Below are 25,886 nucleotides of genomic sequence, written 5' to 3'. Positions count from 1 at the left end.
ACTGTAATTTCCCACTACTTACTCAAATCCTATAAAACGGCCCCACCCCTGTGTCCCTTCACTGACTCTCTTTTTGGACTCAGCCCACCTGCCCCCAGGTGAAATAAACAGCCTTGTTGCTCACACAAACCCTGTTTGGTGGTCTCTTCACACAGACGCGAGTGAAAGAAAGAATATCAGACACCTAACTAAGTTTACAACAATTCTAGTTAAGTGTCTTTTACAAATCCTGGTGACTCACTTAATATTCTATCTGTAAAGTGAGTGTGGGAGGGTTATTTCAAAGAACAAATGACAAGAAAGTTTTGTAGTTTACACAATAAATGACTAATGTATGTGTGTGTGTGTGTTTCTTCCCAACATGGATAAAAGAGTATAATATTCAAAAATAAGGGGAAAAACAATATATACAATAAAAGTTACATAGAATTTAAAATACCCTTCACACACACACAATATAAAAGAATACTATATATTGTTCATAGAGATATACGTGTGTATACATATATACATACATGTGAGATATTTGTGTGAATGTGAAAGGTGGAAGTAAGTCGCAGAAGACTTCAATTTTTTTTTTTTTTTTTTGAAACAGAGTCTCACTCTGTCACCCAGGCTGGAGTGCAATGGTGTGGTCTCGGCTCACTGCAACCTCCGCCTCCCAGGTTCAAGCGATTCTCCCACCTCAGCCTCCCGAGTAGCTGGGACTACAGGCATGTGCCACCACACCCGGCTAATTTTTGTATTTTTAGTAGAGACAGGGTTCCACTATGTTGGCCAGGCTGGTCTGGAACTCCTGACTTCGTGATCCGCACTCCTTGGCCTCCCAAAGTGCTGGGATTACAGGAATGAGCCACCACACCCAGCCCAGAAGACTTCAATTTTAAGTAGAAGGTGTTCCTTTAAAAAAAAAAAATAGCAGAATGTTAATAGATACTAATACTGGGTGTGAGAACTCAGAAATGTATTATTCTTTGTATGTGTTTGTGTTTTTTAAACTACATTTTTATATACCCAGAAACACATATACACACATAAAGAATTAGAAAATAGACATTCTAGTGGTATACAAACTGCAAAAAATGTTACATAAACATTATGTAATAATATTCTAACATATTATAACTTTTAATCTTGAGGTTTAAACTATGTTCAAGCTCTTTATATATTCCCTTATGATAAATAACAAAGAATAACAAACACCCTGAGTCAACAATTGGTAAATGAAAAGTATTTTCTCACAAATCAAAGCCACAATGAGATACTGTCTCACAGTCAGAATGACTATTATTAAACAGTCAATAACAACAGATGCTGGGCCGGGTGCGGCAGCTCACACCTGTAATCCCAGCACTTTGGGCGGCCGAGACGGGCAGATCACGAGGTCAGGAGATGGAGACCATCCTGGCTCACATGGTGAAACCCTGTCTCTACTAAAAATACAAAAAAAAATTAAATGGGCTTGGTGGTGGGCGCCTGTAGTCCCAGCTATTCAGGAGGCTGAGGCAGGAGAATGGCACGAACCCGGGAGGCAGAGCTTGCAGTGAGCCAAGATTGTGCCACTGCACTCCAGCCTGGACGACAGAGCGAGACTCCGTCTCAAAAAAAAAAAAAAAACACAAAAAAACAGATGCTGGCGAGGCTGTGGGGAAATGGGAATGCTTATATACTCTTGATGCGAATATAAATTAGCTCAGCCACTGTGGAAAGCAGTTTGAAGATTTCTGAAAGAACTCAGAATTAACATTTAATCCAGCAATCCCATTGCTAGGTATATACCCAAAAGAAAACAAATTATTTTACCAAAAAGACACATGAACTTGTGTGTTCGTTGCAGCACTATTCACAATAGCAAAGACATGGAATCAACCTAGGTGCCCATCAACAGCGAATTGAATAAAGAAAATGTAGTACATATATACTATGGAATACTATGCAGCCATAAAAAAGAACAAAATTATGTTCTTTGCATCAACATGGATGTAGGCGGAGGCCATTATCCTAAGTGAATTAACGAAGGAATGAAAAATCATATACTGTATGTTATCATTTATAAGTGGGAGCTGAACATTGAGTATTCGTGGACATAAAGATGGCAACAATAGTGGACAACTAGAAGGAGAAGGGAGTAACGGAGCAAGCGTTGAAAAATGAACTATTAGGTACTATGGGTGATGGGATCAATCATACCCCAAACCTCAGCATCATGCAATATACTCAGGTAACAAACCTGCATGTGTACCCCCTGAATCTAAAGTAAAAGTTGAAATTATAAAGAAAAGAGAAATATTTTATTTTAATTACAAAGGGTACCATATGGCCTTTAATTTCATCAAGTCTGAGAGTCTGAACCATGCAAATATTAGTCCAAATTTCTGAGCTTGTGCTCTATTTTTTAGAGCTCATTCTGAGCTCAAATAAGTGAAAACATTTCAAAATTTAAATATAAATAGGATTTTTTTTTTTCTTTTTGGAGTAGTATGTAATTTGTGGAAGATTTATGGAACACAAGAGTTAAGTTTTTAAAAAAATCAAAACAACTCATAATTCTACTTCCCAAAGATAATCTTTTTCTTCAAATACTTTTTTCTATAAATATGTAGTTGGGATTATTGTTTCATGTATGCATAGGTGTTTTGCTATTACCTCAATTCTGGCTCATGTCATCAAATTTTTTTGAAAGTGTGTTTTTACTATGATGTTGTAGCATTCATTGATACCATTGTTGTCTTACACTCTCTTATTGATGAATGGATTATTTTCAGTTTTTTACTATTATGTGTAACACTCAGCAACATCATTATTTATAAGTATTTCTATATGCTACTATTTTTTCTTAGATTAAGGTCCTGAGGATCTCCAACTTTTGGGTTTTAGAGGTAACGTGTTGCCTTTAACCTCTATTAAGTAACATCCTATTTGGAGTCTAGGGAAATGCTTTCCTTTGCAAAATGTATTGATAGTCTCATAAAGTAGAAGCAATACAAACTGTGAACAGCATGATATGAATTCAAGTCAGTGTTTAGTGGCAAATGAGCTATGAAAAAATCTTTGAACTTTGGAAGTGTGGATGAGGGATTGTGAATCCATACCAATTTATACTCCTTCCCAGACCAGATGAGAATGATGATTCATAGAATTTTCAGCCAGTATTATTTTTAGATTTTACCAATTTAACAAGCTAAAATAGGAATATTTAAACATTTTAACGTTTAACATTCATTTATATTTTTCATTCAGAAACCCTATTATGCCTTTTTTTCTATCACAGTTGAAGCATTTATCTTACTAATTTGTCAGAATTCTTTATATAAATGATAATAATACTGTATAATATGTGTTTTAACACTTTCAAAGTTCATTATTTATATTTAATTTTAATATTTGAAATTTATCTATGTAGCTAAGTATTTAAGTCTCTTATTTTGTAATTTATTCATTTGCTTTTATGTTCGGAAGTTATTTCACCACTTACAGATCAAGTAGTGACTTTCATTTTTACCTATCCCTTTATAACTACAGATTTTATATTTAACTTCGATTCTATTGAGATTTTATTTGGTATATGTTTAATAAAAGGGAGCAATTTATACTTCAGCTTTCCCTATTACAAGTAGAGCTATTTCAGAGGATCTTTGGAATTCAATTTTGGGCTATATTGGTATGTGTGTGAACCACAGCCTTCATCTGCTTTGATTTATTATCAGTTTGATAGAAAAATACTGTTAAATTAAAAATGTGAAAACAGAGATGTACAATATTTACATATGTAAAATCCTTACAATTCATCATTTACATATTTGTGTATCTTATGAACTCAAATTATACTTTATGTTTTATGTTGATTTGATTCAGCTAAGTATGGGTAATAATAAAAATTCCAATTCTGCTCAAAATGTCAAAAATCATTGCTAATCCTCTCCTTCCAACCTCCACCCTCAAGTTGTTCTTATTTTTGTATTTGTTACTATTAATGTTATTTGACTGAGGTTAGTTTTTGTTGTTGCTGTTTTCAGAATCAAGTGCTACTTGCGCTAATATCCCTGAATCACGTATATAACTGCAAGCAGCATATTTGGAAGGTGATCCCAGGAAAAACTGTAAGGAAAGTGGTGAAATGAGAGAGAGAATGGAAGGAAGCTGGTGAACGTTGTATTATGGAACATGTTAATACTGTAGGCAATCGAGGCTCAGTTATACCAGAGAAATCTCACAGAATATAGAACACGTCTCATTTATCACAACCAAGGTCTAACTTTGCTCTTCTCTCCATCACCTACACCACATCCTAATTTGGGTTTATAGTACTATTTTCCAAGACAATTGCAGTAACCATCTTACTGAAAGCTCCTGGTCAAGGGGTCCAGAGTACCTACTTAATATAATTGATGTATATGTCCCAGTTTAATCTTGTAAATGTGCTACTACCTTGTGCAAAAGAACTTTAACAGATTACCATTCTCTATAAATAGAGCCTAAACCTCGGGAATCATTGGCTTCAAAAAATTGCTTTCATCCCTCCTTTCAGGCTATGTCTTACTGCTTCTCATGACACACGTTGTGGGAAAACTGGGCTCCTTTCTGTTTCTCAACTGTGTCCTATATTTCTACACATGTGCATCATGTCATACTTTTTCTTTCTCTGGAATGCTGTTTTTTCTCCCCTAACTTCATTCTATTGAAATCTCACCTGTCCTATATAGTTCAGCTCAAATATTACCTCTTCCACGAATTTTCTGGCCACTAAGCTAGAATTAGTATAATATGTTCTTTTGAAGTCTCTTATAACACAAGCCACCTTTCTCTTCGAATTGTATTTGTTTCTATGTCCCCTAGATTGTCTTCTTTGAGGAAAGGGTGTGTTATCTGATGAATTCTCCACTGAATTAAGTAAGTCACTTGCACATAACAGACACATAAGAGATATATAGTAAATTAATTCAATTATTAAGAATCTTACTAATAAAGTGTTATTTTCAAATATGTGAGGAGATGTCAAATAAATGGACTTGAGTTTTTTCTATTGTTCTCCCAGGGGATAATGAAAACAAATTGACAGAAGTTGCATCGGGCATGGAGGTTAAAAAGGAAGCTTTTCCTGCGTTTTTTAGGCTGTATATCAGCTGAGTATTTGTTACTTTTCTCTTTACTTCTTTATTTTCTTTACTTATTTTATTCTTTACTTATTTATTCATCTTTTTTAAATTAATTAGTCAGTTGACAATATTGATTTATGTTAAAAACGACTCTAGTTGCTAGATACACAGCGGTGAACAAAATATGTGATTTTTACATTCATGGAGCTTACAAAGTATTCGAGGAGAAAGATACACACACACACACACACACACACACACACACACACACACACACACACACACACGTAGTGGTCAGTGCCATGAAGGCAAATGACAGTATAATGCATAATAGACCATGAGAGGGATTGAGAATAAAGAGAGCCAGAAAAATCTCTTTGAGAAAGTAACAATTACCTTGATACCTGAAGGATAAGGGGAAATTTCCAAAAAATGAGAATATAGAAAGGATCTGAGATGGGAAAGATTTGGGCAAGTTTAAAAAAAGGCAAGTTGCCTGGCCGGGCATGGTGGCTCACACCTGTAACTCCAGCACTTTGGGAGGCCAAGGCAGGCGTATCATGAGGTCAGGAGTTCGAGACCATCCTGGCTAAAACGATGAAACCCTGTCTCTACTAAAAATACAAAAAAATTAGCCAGGCGTGGTGACGGGTGCCTGTAGTCCCAGCTACTCGGGAGGCTGAGGCAGGAAAATCACTTGAACCCAGGAGGCGGAGTTTGCAGTGACCCAAGATCACGTCACTGCACTCCAGCCTGGGTGACAGAGTGAGACTCCATCTCAAAAAAAAAAAAAAAAGAGAGTTGTCCAATAGAAATAGAGTAGTAAGTAGGATGAGTTTAACATTGGGTAGATCACACATGATCTTGTAGAAAAATGGAAGATTTCATATTTTAGCTCAAGTGCAGTGAAAAATCATTGAAGAATATTAAGCTGGACAATGACATAATCATATTCATATGTAAATTTTTTTAATTTCAATTGATCATAGCAAATGGTTTCCTCATAAACCAATAACAGTAGTTAATTCAAATATTATTTTTAAAAAGTAACCTCTTAAAGGCAAAATAACATATATTCATATCTATTAAAATATAATTATTTAAATTGTTTATTAAATATTATGAAGAAACAATAGAAGAATTATTTTTAATACATTTTCCTAAATTTTAATGTCTTCTTATTTTACTTCTACTATTACATTACTAAGTTTGTTTCCTAGAATATATTTTGTTTTTCAAAGTGGTTTCTTTTATTTTTAATGTTTAATAGATTTATTGAGGTGTAATTTACATACCGTAAAGTTCACCCACTTTAAGTGTACAATTAAATATTTTAAAATAAGTTTACCGGGTCGTGCAAATATCATCACAAGGGCTTTGTATTTTTAACTTTATAAAATTACTGGTAATGTTCTTCCAACCTTTTTTTAATTAATTAATTTGAAATTATTGATGACTTCAATTGACTCTTCTCTATAAACTATATTTTTAAGTAAGAAAGTGATCAGTTAACTGATGCTGAGGTTTTTGATAAGTTCATGACAAATTCTACCAAAGAGAAGATATTTTTGATTCTAACTGCCTTTAATGTAAAAGTATGTACATAATACTATCTAATTATTTTCACATAGTGTCTTTTTGTTTTATTCACATTATATTTTGGCAATATCTAACAACTATTATTTAAGACAACATTTTTCAAATAAGTTAACGATTTTGAATGTTTTGCCATATTAATCCTGTAAAACTGTAGGCTTTCTGTATCTTTTCTGTTCTAGTATACTACATTTTTAAATTTCATTTTATTTTTAGGTTAGATTCACAACAAAATTGAGAGGAGGATATGAAGATTTCCCAAATACTCCCTGCCCTCACACATGCATAGCCTCCCCATGATCAACATCTCCTACGGAAGTGCCACATTTGTTACAATTGATGGACCTACATTGACACATTGTTATCATCCAAAGTCCATAGTTTACATTTAAGTTCGCTATTGATGCTGTATAGACTATGTTCAGACAAATGTATAATGACACCTGTTCACCATTATAGTATCATAGAGTAATTTCACTGCCTTAAAAACTCTGAGTTCCCCCTAACCCTTGGCAACTACTGGTTGTTGTGCTGTTTCCATAGTTTTAATTTTTCCAGAGTTTCACATAGTTGGAATCATACTGTAAGTATCCTTTTCAGATTGGTTTCTTTCAATGAACGAGATGCATTTAAGCTTCTATTTTCTGTGACTTTATAACTTTTTTATTTTTGCACCAAATAATATTTCATTGTTTGGATATACCACAGTTTATTTACCTGTTCACCTACTGAAGAACATCTTGGTTACTTTGGCAATTATAAATAAAACTGCTATCAATATGTGTGTACAGGTTTCTGTGTGGACAATAATATTTCAGCTTTTTTGGGTTGATATCAAGAAACACAAAATGTTGAGTCCCATGATAAGGGTATGTTTAGTTCTGTCATAAATTGCCAAATTTTGTCCAAAGCAGCTGTACAATTTTGCACTCCTCCTAGCAATGAATGAGTGTTCCTGTTGCTCCACTTCTTTGCCACTATTTAGTATTGTCAGTGTTCTGGGTTTTTGCCATTCTATTGGGTGTGTAGTGGTATCTCATTATTCGAATTTGGATTTCCTTGATGACATAAGACATGGAGTATCTTTCCATATACTTATTTTCTATCTTTATCACTTCTTTGGTGAGATGTCTGTCAAGGTCTTTGGACATTTTTTAATCACTGTTATTTTTTTTTCTTGTTGCTGAATTTTAAGCTTTTTTAGTTTAGGTTTTTTTTTTTTTTTTTTTTTTTAGATGGATCTTGCTCTATCACCCAGGCTGGAGTGCAGTGATATGATCTCAGCTTTCTGCAACTTCCAGCCCCTGGGTTCAAGTGATTCTCCTGCCTCAGCCTCCCGAGTAGCTGGGATTTCAGGCATGCCCCACCACGCCTGGTTAATTTTTGTATTTTTAGTAGAGACAGGGTTTCACCATGTTGGCCAGGCTGGTCTTGAACTCCTGACCTCAGGTGATCCTCCCACCTTGCTCTCCCAAAGTGCTGGGATGATAGGCATGAACCAATGTGCCCGGCCATTAAGGGTTTTTTTTTTTTTTTTTTTTGGCACATTTTGGATAAAAATTCTTCACAAGATAAGTCTTTTGAAAGTATTTTCTCCCAATGTGGCTTCTTTTTTTATTATCTTGAAAGTGCCTTTCACAGAGCAGAAAAGTTAAATCTTAATAAAGTTAAGTTTATTAATTCTTTTTCCTCATTAATTGTACTGTTGGTATTGTATTGAAAAAGTTATCACTAAACTCAAGGTCATTTGGATTTTCTGTTATGTTATCTTCTTAAAGTTTAATAGTTCTGCATTTTACATTTAGGTCTGTAATCCGTTTTGAGTTAACTTTTGTGAAGGCTGTAAAGTCTGTGTCTAGATTCGTTACTACCTTTTGCATATGATTGTCCAGTCGTTCTAGCACCATTTGTTGAAAAGAATCTTTTCTCCATTGTACTGCCTTTGCTCCACTGTCAAAGATGAATTGACTATATTTATATAGGTCTGTTTCTGGGCTCTCTATTCTGTTCCATGTATTTATTTGTCTATTCTTTTACCAGAACCACACAGTCTTGATTACTGTACCTGTATAGTAAGTATTGATGTTGGTTAGTGGTAGTTCTCCAACTTTGTTCTTCTCCTTTAATATTTTGTTGGCTATCCTGGGTCTTTTGTCTATTTATATAAACTTTTAAATCAGTTTGTCAATATTCACAAAACAACCTGCTGGAAGTTTTATTGGGATTGCTTTAAGTTTGTAGATCAAAATGGGAAGAACTGACATTTGGCACTATTGATTCTTCTTATCCATGAACACAGACCATCACTCTACCTATTTAGTTCTTCTTTGATTTCTTTCAACAGAGTTTTGTAGTTTTTCTCATATAGATTTTGTACATATTTTGTTAGATTTATACCTAAGTATTTCATTTTAGGGACTGCTAATGTAAATGACATTTTATTTTTAAAGTCCACTTGCTCATTGCTAGTATATAGAAAAGAAACTGACTTTTGAATACTAACTTTGGATCCTGCAAACGACTATAATTATCTATTAGTTCCAGGATATTTTTATTAATAGAGCTTTTTTGTTTGTTGTATGGAGAAAAAGTTTCAGGGGACAAGAATAGAAGCTGGGAGAGTGGTAAGAAGCTATTGCAGTTTACCAAGTGAGAGATATTGGTTGGTTGTTGTGGAGTAGTGGCCTACATTAGAAAGAAAGAAATTAGTTTAGTGAGATATTTTTAAAATTTTCAGTGGACAAGGCTGAGGGATTAGCTATTGAGATGAGGAAAAATAGATCTCAACAATAATTTTAAGGTTTTTTGTTGTTGTTTGAGCAACTAGGTGTATGTTGAGAGATTTAATGATATGGGAAAGACTAAAAAAGAATAGATGAGATTAAGGGGAGGGGCCCACAATAAAGACACCTTCTCATTTCTCTAGTGTTCCAGTACTAATTTGTTTGATTGACCAGTGGTTCTGTCTCTGTCTTTCAAGTTTCTTCAACTTGCCTCTTGGATTTAACACTATTGTTCAGAGTCTATCCCTGATCCCTCATTGAATCCTCATTGTGTTTAGATCCATCTTCATACTCTGCTGCTGGATCACAATTGCTTGATTTGTTTGCTTGGTCATCTTGACCTAATACCTAGAAGTAAATGAGAATATTCTTCTCCATGGAAATGGAGAAAAACACACCACAAATGCAATGGAAAGTAAAACCAAAAGCAACTGTTGTACCCGAGCGAGTTAGAAAAACGTCACACTTTGAGACGAATTAAGAGTCCTTTATTAGCCGGCGACCGAGAGACGGCTAACACTCAAAATTCTCTTGGCCCCTAGAAGAAGGGGCTAGATTTTCTTTTATACTTTGGTTTGGAAAGGGGAGGGGGGGGTCTAGTTAAAACAATTTTACAGAAATAAAGTAGGCAAAAAGTTAAAAGGATGAATGGTTACAGGAAAATAAACAGTTCCAGGTGCAGGGGCTTTAAGACTATTACAAGGTGATAGATCCGGGGCTTTGGCCGTTTCAATCAGACAAAATCCTGAGAATTGCGGATACTGCTCGCCACAGTATCTTATCAGTTAATTGCATTCTTGGATGTGCTGGGAGTCAGCTTGCACAAGTTAAGTCCTTGAGGAAGGGGCTGCCAGTGAAAGAGCCAAGATAGAGTCAGTCTGGCTCTCTTAGCTAAGGGAGAGTCAATTCAGGTGGAAACAAGGCTAGGTGATTAAAGGAAAAGGGAGAGTCTAAAAACAGGGTTAGTAAAAACAAGGTTGGGCATTACACAACTTCTAAACTCTTGTGCAGTTGAACAATATTGATGTTTTCAACCTTGAGCCCTTCATAAATCTTGCATATTTTCTTTGTCCTCAATAATGTCTTCTTCACAGATCCTGCCTGGAGTTTATGGGGTGTGTTGGCTGTACGTGTGGCTTTTCTGAAGCTAAGGTTTTTCAAAGCGTGAAGTAGCAGTATTTATTAGTTTTCTAATACATTATATGCAAATAAAATCAGAGCGCTCTGGCCGAAGTGGGAGCAGGGTTTCCAAAAAGCCTCGGAGACTCTAAAGAACATCTAAGGATCCCATATGCAGTTTAACTACGATTTTCGTTAAATCAGCAAGGAAGAGTTTTAAATCTCAATCTTGACATGGTCATTCTTAAAAAAAAAAAAAAAGAGCTCTATCTACAAAAACGTGACGTTTTTCTAGTTCGGCCACCAATCACTATAACATTGTATGTAAATCACTTTCTAATCTAGGCTTCAGCGTCTTCACCTGAATCAGGAATCTGGACTAGAGGAACTTAAAAGATTCTCTCAGCCTGGAGCATCCAATGAGCTTGAGCATCCAAGATTATCTCTGTATAATTTCCTTGCTCATCATGAGCTCTTCAACTTTCTTTTGGAATAGTAGGTCACTGTGTGGTTGTAGGGAAAAAGGAAGGTAGTAGGAAGTTTGGACAAGTATGATAGTAGGAGACCATGTGATTTGCCTAACCACTACTGGAAAGCTAGTCACTGAGCCTCATTTGCTGATTTAGTCCTAGATTCATTGTGAGATTTGAGATAAAGCATATCCTGAGGTCATAGTCTGTTTCATTATCAGGAAAATCTGAGTTTTAATCTCTAATCATGGAGAAAAAAACAGAGATTTTGAATAAATACATAATCTGGCCACATCGTTCTATTCTTAAAATGTCACATCAGAGGTCCTCTTACAAGGAATGTCACTGAAAAAAAGTGAATAAATAAAAATTTTATCTCTGAATTTTAATGCCCTTATCAGAAAGCCTTAGTCAATTACAGCATAATCTTCCAAGAGAAGGGTCATAAGTTTCGCCAATGAACATGGGGTAGCAAGTGTAATACAAGGGTAAACTCCTATTTTTAACTGTTCTTTTCTGTTATCTTGCAATAATAGAGAAGCAGATCCCTGGAGAATTTCAAATTTTGTGTAACAATCTGAGGTCTGGCAGTCTTTCAGATGCAGAGTTCAGTAATTGTTTTCTAGTGAATATATCAGGAATGAAGTAAGGAAAAAATAGAGAAAGAAAGATTTTTAATAGCAACTCTTTCATATATCCCAACATTTGGGATTCATATTATTAAGTTTATTTCTCAAAGTGTGGGAAAACTCTGGAGTACAGAGAATGTCTCTAGAAAGATAAATGGATTGCTTTAATAAAAGTTTTCCTACTAGCTAAAGTTTTCAATAATGATGGAAATGTGAGGAGTACATTATTTTGAAGTGTAGAGTCCTAGGGTATAGGTAAGCAGATTGTCATTGGTTTACTAATGGCAGTCCCAGGGGGCAAGCAAGATTTTGAATTTCTCCTGCTTTGCAACACAACCCAAAGCCTTTATATAGGAAATGCCCAGAAGACCAGACCAGGTGGTGAGACAACAGCTGTATCACTATCATTTTACACATGTGAAAGGGCTTTGAAAATGATCAAGGGCTACAAAAATTAAAGTAATATTATATTTTAAAAATCTGTGATTATTATTATATATGACATGATTATTCATTAATCAAAAGAAAGGTCTCTGAACATTTAGAAGATTGGCTTCAATTACTATTATTTTTAATAAGGGTAATTCTTTATCTTTTGAAGTTTACTCAAATTCAGGAAACATCTAAATGTCACCTGGAGTTGATTTTGGAAAATGAATTTAAAAAGACTCTTCTTTGGTAAAAAAGAAAAACAAAATGGAAAATGAATTTAAAAAGACTCTTCTTTGGTAAAAAAGAAAAACAATCAGTTTTGTTTATAAAATAACATAAGAAATTTCTCCACAAGTCCTTCCCAAAGCATTGATATCATCAATGAGATCAGCGTATGTAACACCAAGGTGTCTACTTTGAAGGAAATTAATTATAATTTATTTGATATTTATTTTAACAAATCAACCTATCATTTGATTTTATGTGATAGAACCTGAGGGCTGGCAGTCTTCCAGGAGTAGAATGTCAAGTTAGTGACTCATGTTTTCTCATGGGTATATTAGGACTGAAGTGGGAACAAAAATGGATATTTTGTTTATACGACTTGCATCATTGAAAGTAAGGAGTCATCTAAAGCTAGTCCTAGTCCTCTGAACCCGAAAAGGTTTTAAGCATACATAGGTATATTTTTATAGTACCTCAAAAGTAGTGATTGAAAGTTTGAAACTGGTTTAGAGTTAAATAAGTTTACTTTAAAATATAAAGTGTCTCCCTCCTTCAGAAGTAAACTGGCTCAGTTAGTTTACTACTTACATTCCGAATTTCTCCAAGGAACAGAGTGACAAGGGGTTCAATCCAACAGGAGAGAGGAGTTAAGATATTGGTTTAACCAATCATTTGTTATTATTTTAGGTGAGCTTCATCATTGCACCTGGGTCTTAGCTTCTCTATTCATCATGTGAAGTGGTAGAATAGAGTAGCTGCAATTCTAGTCATTATTTTCCCTCAGTCCTGGATTATATTCATATTTCTTCTTTCCTATGGATAAAGGCCCAAAGACAGAAGGCGAACACGCATGCTGGACAGACTGAAGTAAGGAGGTTCACCAGGGAGCTGGGCATATGGATCAACTCTCTATTGCCTAGAATTGTTACTATGCTACGGGCTGGCTCAAAACAATAACAGTAGTCTCTTGCTCTACTGGGTGAGTGCAGCCGAGATTTCTAGGCAAAACCAACAATCTCTGAGTAAACTGAGACTTTTAATGACCCCAGAGGGAGCTTCGAAATTTGCTTGGGAACCAAAGTTTAACTTTATCCCAGAGACAGATGTAGGAAGAGGGGGAGCAATGCTTTGGGGATCTCTAGGAATGTGACAAAAGTATATATTTTAAATGAAAGAATTAAAGAATATGGAGATCTAGGAGACATCTCAGAGATCTAGTTTCACATTTTCCATTACTGATGGGAGTAAAAGAAGCCCAGAAAAGGACTTGCCTAAGATACCAGACCTAGTTAACGGAAGAAACAGACCGGATCCAAGATGTTCTAATTTCCTATCCAGGGTAATTTTATGTGTATATCTCTTTTGAAATATAAATTTATTTTGTTCACTCGACAAAATGTTATTTGCTAGAACATAGACACAGTGTTGACATCAAATAGATCTCTTTTTTCCAAGAGGTTAAGAGAATGATGATCACTAGTTTATCCCTTCAAATACATTTCCATATGGGCAATCTGCATATGGTCAGGTACTGCTACCGAGAGGTAATTTGGAAATAAACACAGCAGGACTGGACTGGTGTAGGGACAGCCTGGTTGAAGAAACCATAGACAGGCTGGTGAGGTAATCAGGAAGCTGGAATCTATCTTCAGGGTAGCCAAGATGAGTAGTGAAGTCAGACAGAATATAAAATATTCAGGTATGATGAGTGAAGATTTCTCCAGAAGTCACATTGGCAAGTTTTATGAGTTCTGCCAATATTTTCCTCTGAATGCATTTGTTTTTTTTTTTTTTTGAGACGGTGTCTTGCTCTGTCACCCAGGCTGGAGTGCAGTGACATGATCTCAGCTCACTGCAACTTCCGCCTCCCCGGTTCAAGTGATTCTCCTGCCTCAGCCTCCTGAATAGCTGGGACTACAGGCACGCGCCACCATGCCTGGCTAATTTTTGCATTTTTAGTAGAGACAGGGTTTCAACATATTGGCCAGGCTGGTCTTAAACTCCTGAGCTCGTGATCCACCTGCCTGGACTCCCAAAGTGCTGGGATTACAGGCGTGAGCCACTGCACCCAGCCTGAATGTATTTTTTAAAATTACCATGAGGAACAAAATAATCAACTTAGTGACATATCTATTTGGTATTTTAGCTTTGATAATTTTATTTTGATCACTAAAACATCAAGCAGTTTTAAATTTCTACAGAGTGAATTCAAGACATTTTTCTTTATTAAGAAGAAAGCAAAATCTGTTCTTTTTTGTTTGTTTGTTTGTTTGAGATGGAGTTTTGCTCTTGTTGCCCAGGCTGGTACCACAACCTCCACCTCCCAGGTTCGAGCAATTCTCCTGCCTCAGCCTCCCGAGTAGCTGGGATTACAGGCATGCGCCACCACGCCTGGCTAATTTTTTTTGTATTTTTAGTAGAGACGGGGTTTCTCCATGTTGGTCAGGCTGGTCTCGAACTCCTGACCTCAGGTGATCCGCCCACCTCAGCCTCCCAAAGTGCTGGGATTACAGGCATGAGCCACCGCGCTCGGTCGGAAATCTGTTCTTTTTCCTCTGAACCTTTTTTTGTCCATGTATATATGGGAGAAAAAACATATATGTATATATTTATAAAGTTGACTCTTTAATTACCTTTTAATCTATACTTGCTAGTAAATCATATGAGTTGTTCATCTTAGTGACTACAAGTCGTAAAATGTGAGCTACTGATGCTTTATATAAAGTAAAAACATTACATATTACATCATCTTATTACCTTCAAAGCAATTACCTTAGATTTGCCACAGACGAGGTTGCTAATCAATGAGATGCTGAGATTTCTGAGGCCAGAGGTAAGGAAGGATTGTGCATTTCCTTGAGACTTGGAGAGGCCTTGTCCTCCATCTGGCTGGGGTGGGCTGCTAGTACCCATCAGGCACTAAAGAAGAGAACAGAAGAGGGGGCTTAGCAGTCCTGGGGGAAGCACATGTAGATGCTATTCAGAGAAGCAGGGATGCAAGATTGGGTGGGAAAACTTGGTGCCAGCATGCAGGATACCACAGGTTACATGATGCATAATGTAGATGTGGGGAAATGGTGATAAGTGTGGGCAAAGCAGCCTGGAATCATTAGAGTGGTGGATACCCAGGAGTAGAATTCAGAGGGTTTTAGTGGCTGAGGCTTTATTGTCCTAGTATTTGGCTCTTTTAGTTTCCCTGTGATCCTATCAGATGATGAGTTTGGAGGCTACCAGAAGTCTGAAGAAATTGACTAGAACAAAGCCTCCTGTTTGCAGGCGCTCAAAGGAATTCCTGTCTGGAGGTCCTCACAAGAGAAGGAAGACATCTCCAGTAAAGTGAGCTCTGGATTCAGATTCAACTCTTTACTGCGTAACTTATTTTTTTTTCTGTGGACTTAAAATATTTTTTGAAATCCACAAAAAAATCATAAATTAGGCAGTAAAGACAAATATCTTTACAAATGTCTTCATTCATAAAGTTTGTATAATATTGTATCCCTTAATTTCTCCCTGTCTCTAAACCCCAGGGCTCAAATAAAATCACAAAAAATGTTTCCAGTTTAGAATCCTCAACTAGTATGAGTTGAACCTGAACAAAGATGAAAGTTTAATGCTAGGAGGGAACTTAATGTAAATTTTCTATCAGTCAACTAATATCTTTGTATTCCTTCCTGCACTTTTTATATTTGGCTTTCCATCTAGATCCCCGACAAAATGTAAAAACTGCAGCAGCCTACGTTTTTCTGAAAATGGGAACAAGACATGATTCACAATTGAAGTGTGCGTCTCCATCCTTTTCCCATGAAGCCGAGGCCAGAGAGATAAGCACATCAATAGCTCTGTTGTAGCCAGAACACGCCTCAGTGCACTGTGTCAGCTCAGGGGCCCTGTCAGAAGCAGGGCAGGCCAGACCCAGAAGGAAGGTCCTAGCAACTGGTCAGAACATTTTACTGGACCAGACTTAGGGGTATATAGGCAAGAAGCAACAGGATGAAACGCAGATGTCCAATAGCAAAGCAGTCAGTATTCGGGTGGCTTTAAAGGGAGACAGGAAGATGCCATACCAGAGAGATGAAGCTCTTACCCAGGGAGTTTGATAGCAAGAGCTAGGTGCTGGTCCAGGCAGGTTAGTGGCATTACTGATATCTAACAGCTATGAAAGGGACTGAGGTTTAGGAACAATTTCAGTTAGAGCCAGAAGGAGTAAGGCAAGGGACCCATTTCAGAGGAAATAGGGCGATAATTATTGAGATTAAGTAGAATGTTGAAGGAAGCCCTCATTTTTCTTAAATATCTCAATGAGGAAATTTCTACAGTAATACTTCATACTTGTCTAGCGTGGCCTGGGAGTAGGCAGGTAAGTTTGATTTGAGGGTGTGGTTGGCTGAAGAAATAAAAAGACCATTTACCAAAGATTAAAACCCATGTTCTTCAAAACTGCTTATTCATCAATAAAGGTAATATTTGGGTAATTATCTCAAGTGATTCCAAGTTTGAAGTTGGGAAAAGATAAGTCATTAATGATCAACCCTAATATACCTAAACAGGAAAATACAAGGGTTCAGTTGCTAAACCAGTGTTCCAAGTCAGAGTAGGCCACTAGGAGAACAGTGGTGTCTACTTTGCCATGGGACAAAGCCTCCTGGAACTACAGAATGACCAGAGCCAGACTCAGTTCCTAGAGCTTGCAACAGGGATGCTTCTGAAATGTGATATCAGGGAGCCCTGTGAGGAAGAGTGCAGGGATGGAAATGCGAAGAGGGTCTTGGGACAGGGAGGGCATAAGGGTTATCTCAGGATGACAGATCATCCCATGCATACAGAATATTCTTCTCTTCCAGAATTTCTGATGCATAAGGCTTTTCTTTGCACCCAAGAACAATGTTCTGGCATCCCTTGTGTAGAAATGAATTAAGTCCTATTTACTTCTCTTGTCTTGAGTGTTCCTATACACATTATATCGTCTAACAAGCTGAGTTCAAAGTTGTATTCAGCTTCTGTCCAATACATATGGCTTTACACACACACACACACACACACAAACACACTTTGTCTATATATATTTTGCAAAATAATTTTATGAGTCTGGGACTCTAGCTGAATGATGCTTATAAAACAAATTTGGTGATTAAAGCAGAAACGTGGTCTGTATAAGTTGAACCAAGGCAGAATTTTGACAGAAGCTATGAAGGTATTTTAGGCCTAGAAGGAAGCACTGAGAAGCAGTGAGAAAAGCACTAAATAAGCTTTAGTCCTGGCTCTGTCAGTTTCAAACTATTGCATTAGGCAAGTCATTTCTATTTTATAAGCCTCAATTATTTCAACGGTAACATTACAGTACAAATGTCTTACTCAAAGGGACCCTTGAGGGTTATATAACTTAATGTTTGTGAAAATAATTGGTAAAATGCTAAACACATAGGATATACCCAATAATCTAGATTTCAATCTGAATTGTGTTTTTAGCTTCAATTATTTGCGGAATACTTAGCACCGTTATTATTTATTTATTTACTTATTTATTTATTTTGAGATGGAGTTTCACTCTTTTCACCCAGGCTGGAGTGCAGCGGCATGATCTCAGCTCACTGCAACCTCTGCCTCCCAGGTTCAAATGATTCTTCTGCCTCAGCGTCCGGAGTAGCTGCGATTACAGGCGGGGGCCGCCACGCCTGGCTAAATTTTGTATTTTTAGTAGAGACGGGGTTTCATCATGTTGGCCAGGCTGGTCTCGAACTCCTGACTTCTGGCGATCCACCCGCCTCGGCCTCCCAAAGTGCTGGGATTACAGGTGTGAGCCACTGCGCCCGGCCAGCATTATTTTTTCACTTCTTTGTAGTTGTTGTTCAACTAAATGTGAGTCTTCCAAGGAATGAAGTTAGAATGTCTCCACAACATGAGTGTGAGGACAGTGTTTGCATGTTTTGTTTGATTTGGAATTTTAAAGCTCAACTGAGAATTAAGGTAAGCACAAGGATGGAGCTATTAAAGAAATTGGAAAGGAACAGACAGTCCTGGAATGTGGCAGCTCCTGTTTGATTTTAAATGTAAGTTAAATATTAATTTTTCTAAAAGAAAAATCTCTTTCTCCAGGGAGGGCTTTCTCTCTCACTCTCTTACGTTGACAGATTGTTGGTGGCTTGCCTTTCACACTAACTTATTTGGAGGAAAAAAAGTCTTCAGATGATTTTTTTTGCGTAAGAAAAAATTGTCTCCAAAACAACTCCCTTGTCACCAGCATCAACAGCAGCTGAACAATGAGTTGGGTTGTCGCACAGTGAGAATTATTCCTTTCATTTCAAAGGAATCAAAGGTGTTTGGGGCAAGCAAGAGCCCTGGTTACAGGTGATCAAAATAAACTAGTATCAGATTTGCTCTTGGAAAGTGTTAAGTCTACTGCTGAAGTCCGAGTACACTTTTATTGTTCCAAAAATATTTACTAGAATGGAGAAAAATTGGTTTTTAAAAACTAAGCTGATTTGGAGAAAATAAGAAGCACTTAAAAATCTCTTCTGAATTCCTACTTGCTGATGGTTCCCTAAAGCAAGACGGTGCAATTATGCTGTTGACTTGTAAACAGAAGTCAAAAGGAAATTCAAGCTCTGTTAAGACTCAATCCAAACATAATAAAAAGGGCTCTGTCGCCCAGAATCTCTTTTAATGTTTTTGGATGGATTCTCTTGTGCTCTGGCTATTCTTTGATTTTGTAAAGAATAGGAAGAAAAGCAAAATTCCAGTCTCCCAGTTCATACCTATCTTAGTAGAAATGTCAACATTTTATCTTCCAATGTCATCTTTTCTCAAATCATATTTTTCTTTCTTACTGTCATGTGCTTTTTTCTTTTTCTTTTTAAAAAAGAATTTACAAAACTACTATCACCCACTGCGCCATGACATCTAGCATATATGTTTTATATTTTGCTATATCAAATTAAGCGTTGTACTCCTGCTACTGCCTACCTGTGGGTCTAAGTATCCTCATTTTTAAATTAAGGGAATTAGATGAGCCTCGCAGTGCTCAAACTATGCTACATCCCTCAGGCTTGGCACCACTGACACATTAGACTGAATAATTATTTCTTGTAGGTAGCTGTCTTGTGTATTGCAGGATGGTCAACACCATCCCTGGTTCTATCCACTAGACGCCAACAGTATGAATGCTCCCACCTACCACGCCCCAGATCCGACAACCAAAAATACCTCCAGATATTGTGAAATGTCCTCTGGGGAGTACAATCACTCTCAGTTGAGAACCGCTGCTCTAACTGAAGCTGTGATTCTTAACCTTTGGTTAGTATCTGCATCTGCTGAGAAACTAGTAAAAATATAAAGGCCCAGACTAGATTCTAGTTCAAAAATCCAGGGTCTCCGCGATCTTACTAGCTTTTTCACAACACAACAAAGTTTTAGAACCGTTGTTCCTAAGAAATCAGATAATAAAGTATGGCCAGCACATCATCAAGGAACAAGTTAGAAATGCAAATTTGAAAGCTCCACCCCAGGTTTAGTGAATCCGGAACTCTGAGATGGAAGTCAGTTAATTATGTAAGGAAAAAGTACATTCTTGGCACACTCTGTGAGAAGTTCAGGAGTATAAGAGACTCGTGGATGACTGTCTGTTCCAACATTGAGTAAGTACCACTGGGACAGCATGACCTGGAATCAGCTTCTTGGCACTGCATGGCTCTTATTACCATAAGGTCATGAACTTTTTGTCCTGATCCAGCCTTAAAAAGCAGATCAGATTGGCTTTCCTGGGAGAGAATATCTGGGGGATTACACAAAACCCTACCTATTCCGCAAACCCTACCTACTCATGAATTCTACACAGCACCTGGAACCCCAACTCATAGACTTGTTCTGTGGGCTGTGGCATTAGCTGTAGACCTGTGGTTCTCAACCTTGGCTTCATATTATAATCACCTGGGAAACTTCTAAAAATCCCATCGCTCAGGTCATATCCCAGACCAATAAATCAGAATCTTTCAGAGCAGGAGTCAGACAACACTTCTTAGGTGATTCTAATGTTCAAGCAAATTTGAGTTGTCAATGAATAGTTTCTCTCAAGTCAGGCAGAGATTGTACGTAAGGTAGTAATACAAGGCATATTACTTACTTACTACTTGTAGTAAGATATAAGAAATAAGGTAGTAGGACATGCAAAAGGCTTGAAAGAACCTGGCCAATTTGGGAATCAGTAGGATGTGGTTGCAGTCTATAGGCTATTGACTGTGTGCTAATGCCAATTCTTTCCCTAAGTCTTTTTAGATCCTTCTAGTCAGAAGCTATCTTTGTAACCTCTGTGTTCCCAGAGCTCTTTTTTCTTTTTTCTTCTTCTTTTTTTTTCTTTTTGTTTTTTGAGACAGAGTCTCACTCTGTGGCTCAGGCTGGAGTACAATGGCACGATCTCGGCTGACTGCAACCTCTGCCTCCTGGGTTCAAGTGATTCTCCTGCCTCAGCCTCCTGAGTAGCTGGGATTAAATGTGCCCGCTACCACGCCCAGTTGATTTTTGTATTTTCAGTAGAGACGGGATTTCACCATGTTGGCCAGGCTGGTCTCCAACTCCTCAGCTCAGGTGATCCACCTGCCTCGGCCTCCCAAAGTGCTGGGATTACAAGTGTGAGCCACCGCGCCCGGCCAACACTTTCAATCTAATCTAACACGTACCACATTCTACCTTGTATTATAGCTGTACACATCATATATATCAAATTTGTTTCCTATACAGTACTGTGAGCTTCCCAAAGATAAGAATCCTGACTTACTCATCTTCTCTTTCACCTAGAATATTTACTTTAAGAGTAGGCATCAAAAATTGTTAATTGAAATATATTAAATGATGTAGAAATGTCACCAAATGTACAAATAGAATGTAGCAAGGTATCCTGGCACTTTGCCGTCAGTCCCACAGCAGGAGTTCCTATCCTGATGTGCTTCAAAACCTTCCACAAGTGGACTGATAACCCTGGACTAGACTCCAAAATCTTTATCTGAAAACAGAGACAATCTCTACAGAAAAAGTCTGGGCAGATGACTGATGTGCTAATTCTGGAACACTGACCATCCAAGGCATTCAATATACATTCAGCTCCAAACCGGAGCTTTTTCATCAGTGATATGAGCCGAATTAGTAACGTTTGGTGTGAAAAAAAAAAAAAGAGCATGATTCATCAGTGTCTCTTGGAATTACACAGCCAGGGCTGTTCATGGCCTGAGTGGTCAAACCTAACAAAATGAATGAAGGAATCAGCATGAATCTCGGGCAAGCCCCTCAGCGTAGTGGTGATTCCACATAAAAGCCTTCTTCGGAAAAATCATAGCAACTAGATACATGCGTGAGTCTTTTTCCTATTGCCTGTCCCTCTGCTCACCATTGCAGGGGCTGAAAGACTGACGAGATTCTCACAGGCACTAGAAGACCACAGAAATGCCTCCAGGAGGCAGGCTGGGATCCAGGGTCCAACCAATATTCTTGTGAGAGTGTGAAGCCAAGGAACACGAAAGAGGGGAACACCTTGGCTAAGAATGTATTCGTGACAGAGGAGAAGCGGAGGAACAGGAAGCCTCCAGCTAGTCGTTTGGAATCTGGCAACCATTTCTGTCAGCCTTCCCATTCCTAGATTGATGCAGATTGCTTAATTCCTTGAGGTAAGGGATATACTAAATTGCCTCTTTGTTCAACTCTTAGAATAAGAATTTCCCTCTCCCCTCCCGTCCCGTCCCCTCCCCTCCTCTCCTCTCTTTTCTTTTTCTTTGTTTTTTTTTTTTTTTTTTTTTTTGAGACGGAGTCTCACTCTGTCACCCAGGCTGCATGATCTCAGCTCACTGCAACCTTCACCTCCCAGGTTCAAGCAATTATCCTGCCTCAGCCTCCTGAGTAGCTGGGTCTGCAGGCACGCGCCACCACGCCCAGCTAATTTTTGTATTTTTAGTAGAGACGGGGTTTTGCCATGGTGGCCAGGCTGGTCTCGAACTCCTGACCTCAGGTGATCCACCCGCCTTGGCCTCCCAAAGTGCTGGGATTACAGGGGTGAGCCACTGCACCTGGCCCACAGCAAGAATTTATTTCTGAATAGCATTTTACGTGTTAGGCGTCTGGCTGTTTAAGACATGAGGAAACTGAGGCCCTCAGTTGCCAAGGTCACACAGCTGGTAAACGGACGGAGCCAGAATGCGAGTACAGCTCCTCCTGCCTCCAAAGGTTCTCTGGGCCCTGTAAAACCACGGGCTGCACAGGAAAGGCAGGCTACATATTGTTCTTCCCCTGGCCCAGCGCCCTGATCCAATGCCCGGACACACATCCACAGCAAGTTGGACGAAAAGGTAAGGGAGAGACCTTCCCCAAGAGAAGGAGCGGTAAGCTTTGATTCTAAAGGCCCTGGGTTGGATCCGTTCTTTGCCACTTCTCAGCTCTATGCATTTAGGCAAATCACTTATCTTCTTAAACCTCTGCATCTGGGCCTACAGGGCCTCTATGGGTTTTTTTCTATTTATTTATTTATTTATTTATTTATTTATTTATTTATTTATTTATTTAACTTTCAGTTCCGGGATACATGTGCAGAATGCGCAGATTTGTTGCGTAGGTACACATGGCATCTATGGTTTTATTCAGTCTGAAATGGCGCTCCAGGCTTCATTAGAAGGTGAAGCACTCTGCAAACTGCGAGGCCATACAGAGATTCCAGAATATGATTAAGGCCCTAACCTTGCTAAGCTGGATTTTCTTTATTTCCCAAAAAGAAGACTAATACTATCCACTTGTACAACCAGAAGGGAGCTCACGTGTAAAGCGCCTCGTCCCCGGCCGGCCTCAAGCGGCGCTAGCTCTCTGGCTGGCGCTGGAGTGTGCCGCCCCTGGCAGCCCCGCCGCTGCAGCGGGGAGCCTGGGAGAGCGGCTCTCGGAGTCTCAGGCAGCAGGAGGAGCGTGTGAGCTGTGGGCGTCCCTTTAAGAGCGGCTGGCCAGGCACGGCCTCCGCCTCTCAGTACGCGGAGCGCCGGCGGTCACCTGGGGCTCGCGGAGCAGCCAGATCGCGGCGGAGTCGGCGCGCTTCCCCGAGGGAAGGTGGGAGAGGGGACCCGGACGCGAGGTGCCCCGAAGCCCTCTCGAGCGTAACCGTCCCGCGCCTCTCTGAGGCGGAGGATGCGGGAGCGCATCTGGGCGCCGCTGCTGCTGCTGCCGCTGCTACTGCCGCCGCCACTGTGGGGCGGCCCCCCGGACAGCCCACGCCGGGAGCTGGAGCTGGAGCTGGAGCCCGGGCCTCTGCAGCCCTTCGACCTGCTCTACGCCAGCGGCGCGGCCGCCTACTACAGCGGAGACTACGAGCGAGCGGTGCGCGACTTGGAAGCGGCGCTGCGCAGCCACCGGCGCCTGCGGGAAATCCGCACGCGCTGTGCCGGCCACTGCGGGGCGCGCCACCCGCTCCCGCCCCCGCCCCCCGGCGAGGGCCCCGGCGCTGAGCTGCCCCTTTTCCGCTCCTTGTTGGGGCGGGCGCGCTGTTATCGCAGCTGTGAGACCCAGCGCCTCGGGGGCCCCGCATCCCGCCACCGCGTCAGCGAGGATGTGCGCAGCGACTTCCAGCGCAGAGTGCCCTACAACTACCTGCAGCGGGCCTACATCAAGGTACCCACAGAGCGCTCCTCCACTCCAAAGCCCCTGCGGCTCTCATATGCTCTCTTGAGCCCTCCCTGCTGCCCCCGTCATCTCTGTTCAGTCTTTCAAATTGGGTCTCCTTAAATATGTGTCTCAGTTTGTGAATCCAGATATCTGGTGGCCCTATCTCTGTATGCAACAATTGATTGACTTGGACAAGTCTTTTCTCTCTTTCTCAGAGCCAGCTTCTCTCTCAAAAAGAGGACTGTCCTGATAAGGTGATGTTTAAAGTACCCATTCAGCACTAATTCATGAGGCATTGACAAAGCGAAGCTAGCACAATGCTCTCCCTTCTCACTTCCCATTTCTCTTCTCCCTTCTCACTTCCCATTTCTCTTCTCCCTTCTCACTTCCCATTTCTTTTCTGTCTCCTCTCTCTTATCCTTCCTATACTGTAGTCTGCACCTTTTCTCTGAAGTTTAAAAGAATCTTCAAAATAGTGAAGTTGAAAGACCTGTTCCAAAACAAATTTCTCTCTCTTCTCCCCTTCACCTACAAAAAAGTAAAGATCAAAGGTTAAAGAGAAGGTATGCTTGGAGGAGGCGAAGCTGTTTGAGGCAGTCTCAGTCAAAGTATCCACCCTAAGTGTTGACTTTTTCTCCTTTGATAGGGGGCTTACGTTTTCTGGTGGTATGCATTGGACTGGGTTACTAGGCATCAGTCCTCTCTTTCTAGTTTTATTTTTGTATGCCTAACTTGCCTAAAGTTAGCGTCAGGAGGTATAGTGTGCATATTGACATATTGTTCACATCCATAACTTTGAAGATCTCTCTGGATGCTTCAGCAGACAGAATTTGAATGAGTTCTTCAACCTCCACTGCCACTCACCCAATTTTCCTTCAAATTAACACTCTTAACCCTTCTTTCTCGTTTTCTATGTTAATATATCAATGTATCTTCTACAGCTACCGGAAAAGTGGAAGCTTTGGGGCTGGTTGTTCATGCTAGCCAATGGACCAGGCTGTTCTGCTCTGCTCTGCTCTGCTCTGCTTTCTTTTCTCTTCTCCTCTCCTCCTCTTCTCTTCTCTTCTCTTCTCTTCTCTTCTCTTCTCTTCTCTTCTCTTCTCTTCTCTTCTCTTCTCTTCCTTTTCTTTTCTTTTTTTGACGGAGTTTTGCTCTTGTCACCCAGGCTGGAGTGCAGTGGTGCAATCTTGGCTTACTGCAACCTCCGCCTCCCGGGTTCAAACGATTCTCTTGCCTCAGCCTCCTGAGTAGCTGGGATTACAGGTGTGCGCCACCATGCCGGGCTAATTTTTGTGTGTGTTTGTATATTTTTAGTAGAGAAGGGGCTTCACCATGTTGGCCAGGCTGGTCTCGAACTCCTGACCTCAGGTGACCCGTCCATCTTGGCCTCCAAAAGTGCTGGGATTATAGGCGTGAGCACGGCTGGACCAGGCTGTATTTCTAAGGAGATGAAAGTACATACCATGTTCAAATATCCAAATGCCTTTTGCAGCTCATCCCACAAGATCTCTGCCCTCATCTGTGGTAGGGTTCCCTCAGATTGGCAACTGTTGGTGGAGTGCATGAAATTTCAACTAAGTGTGAATCTTAACTTCCCGTGTATTGTGGCTAAGGTGTTGGAGTTCACTGGACTAGTATCTTGGGCAAGAAATGAGGAGAAAGTCTGAATCCTTTCCAGGACTTGTCTTCTGCTTGCTTGTGCCTCCTGATTGCTAAGGCATGTATGAAGTATAACTCTAATTTCTTCTAAGTGATTTACACAATTTCTGGTGGTCTTACAGAAATCAGTCAACACCAGGCAGAGAGGGGACCTTGAGTGTCTGACAGTGAAGTTATCATAAGCTAGTTCCCAGAGCAGAACATGGGTGGTCCCTGTAGCTTGGTCCTCCCAGGAGTCTCGGATGTGAGGTTAGCAGT

The 25,886-nt window shown here is 39.5% G+C and overlaps 1 protein-coding gene and 1 long non-coding RNA gene across 3 annotated transcripts in view; one reads left to right on the top strand and one right to left on the bottom strand.

Moving 5' to 3' along the window:
* Positions 1-258: 258 nt before the first annotated feature.
* On the bottom strand, positions 259-23,243 carry LOC109026390 (uncharacterized). 2 transcript variants are annotated; one of them, XR_008677993.2, is made up of 3 exons: positions 23,138-23,243; positions 15,123-15,269; positions 259-900 (listed from the first exon to the last, which is right to left on the bottom strand). It is a non-coding gene; the product is annotated as an uncharacterized lncRNA (long non-coding RNA). The 2 variants fall into 2 exon arrangements; XR_010133027.1 differs by lacking the exon at positions 259-900 and adding an exon at positions 14,524-14,911.
* P3H2 (prolyl 3-hydroxylase 2) overlaps positions 22,920-25,886 on the top strand; it is a 165,425-nt gene continuing 162,458 nt past the window's right edge. Inside the window, exon 1 of the mRNA XM_004038205.5 lies at positions 22,920-23,975. Coding sequence (XP_004038253.3) covers positions 23,496-23,975 — 480 coding nt within the window. The 5' untranslated portion in view covers positions 22,920-23,495. The remainder of the gene's footprint in view (positions 23,976-25,886) is intronic.

Source organism: Gorilla gorilla, chromosome 2 (genome assembly GCF_029281585.2).
Source record: "Gorilla gorilla gorilla isolate KB3781 chromosome 2, NHGRI_mGorGor1-v2.1_pri, whole genome shotgun sequence".
NCBI classification, from domain to species: Eukaryota; Metazoa; Chordata; class Mammalia; order Primates; family Hominidae; genus Gorilla; species Gorilla gorilla.
This window is presented reverse-complemented; position numbering and strand designations above follow the sequence as displayed.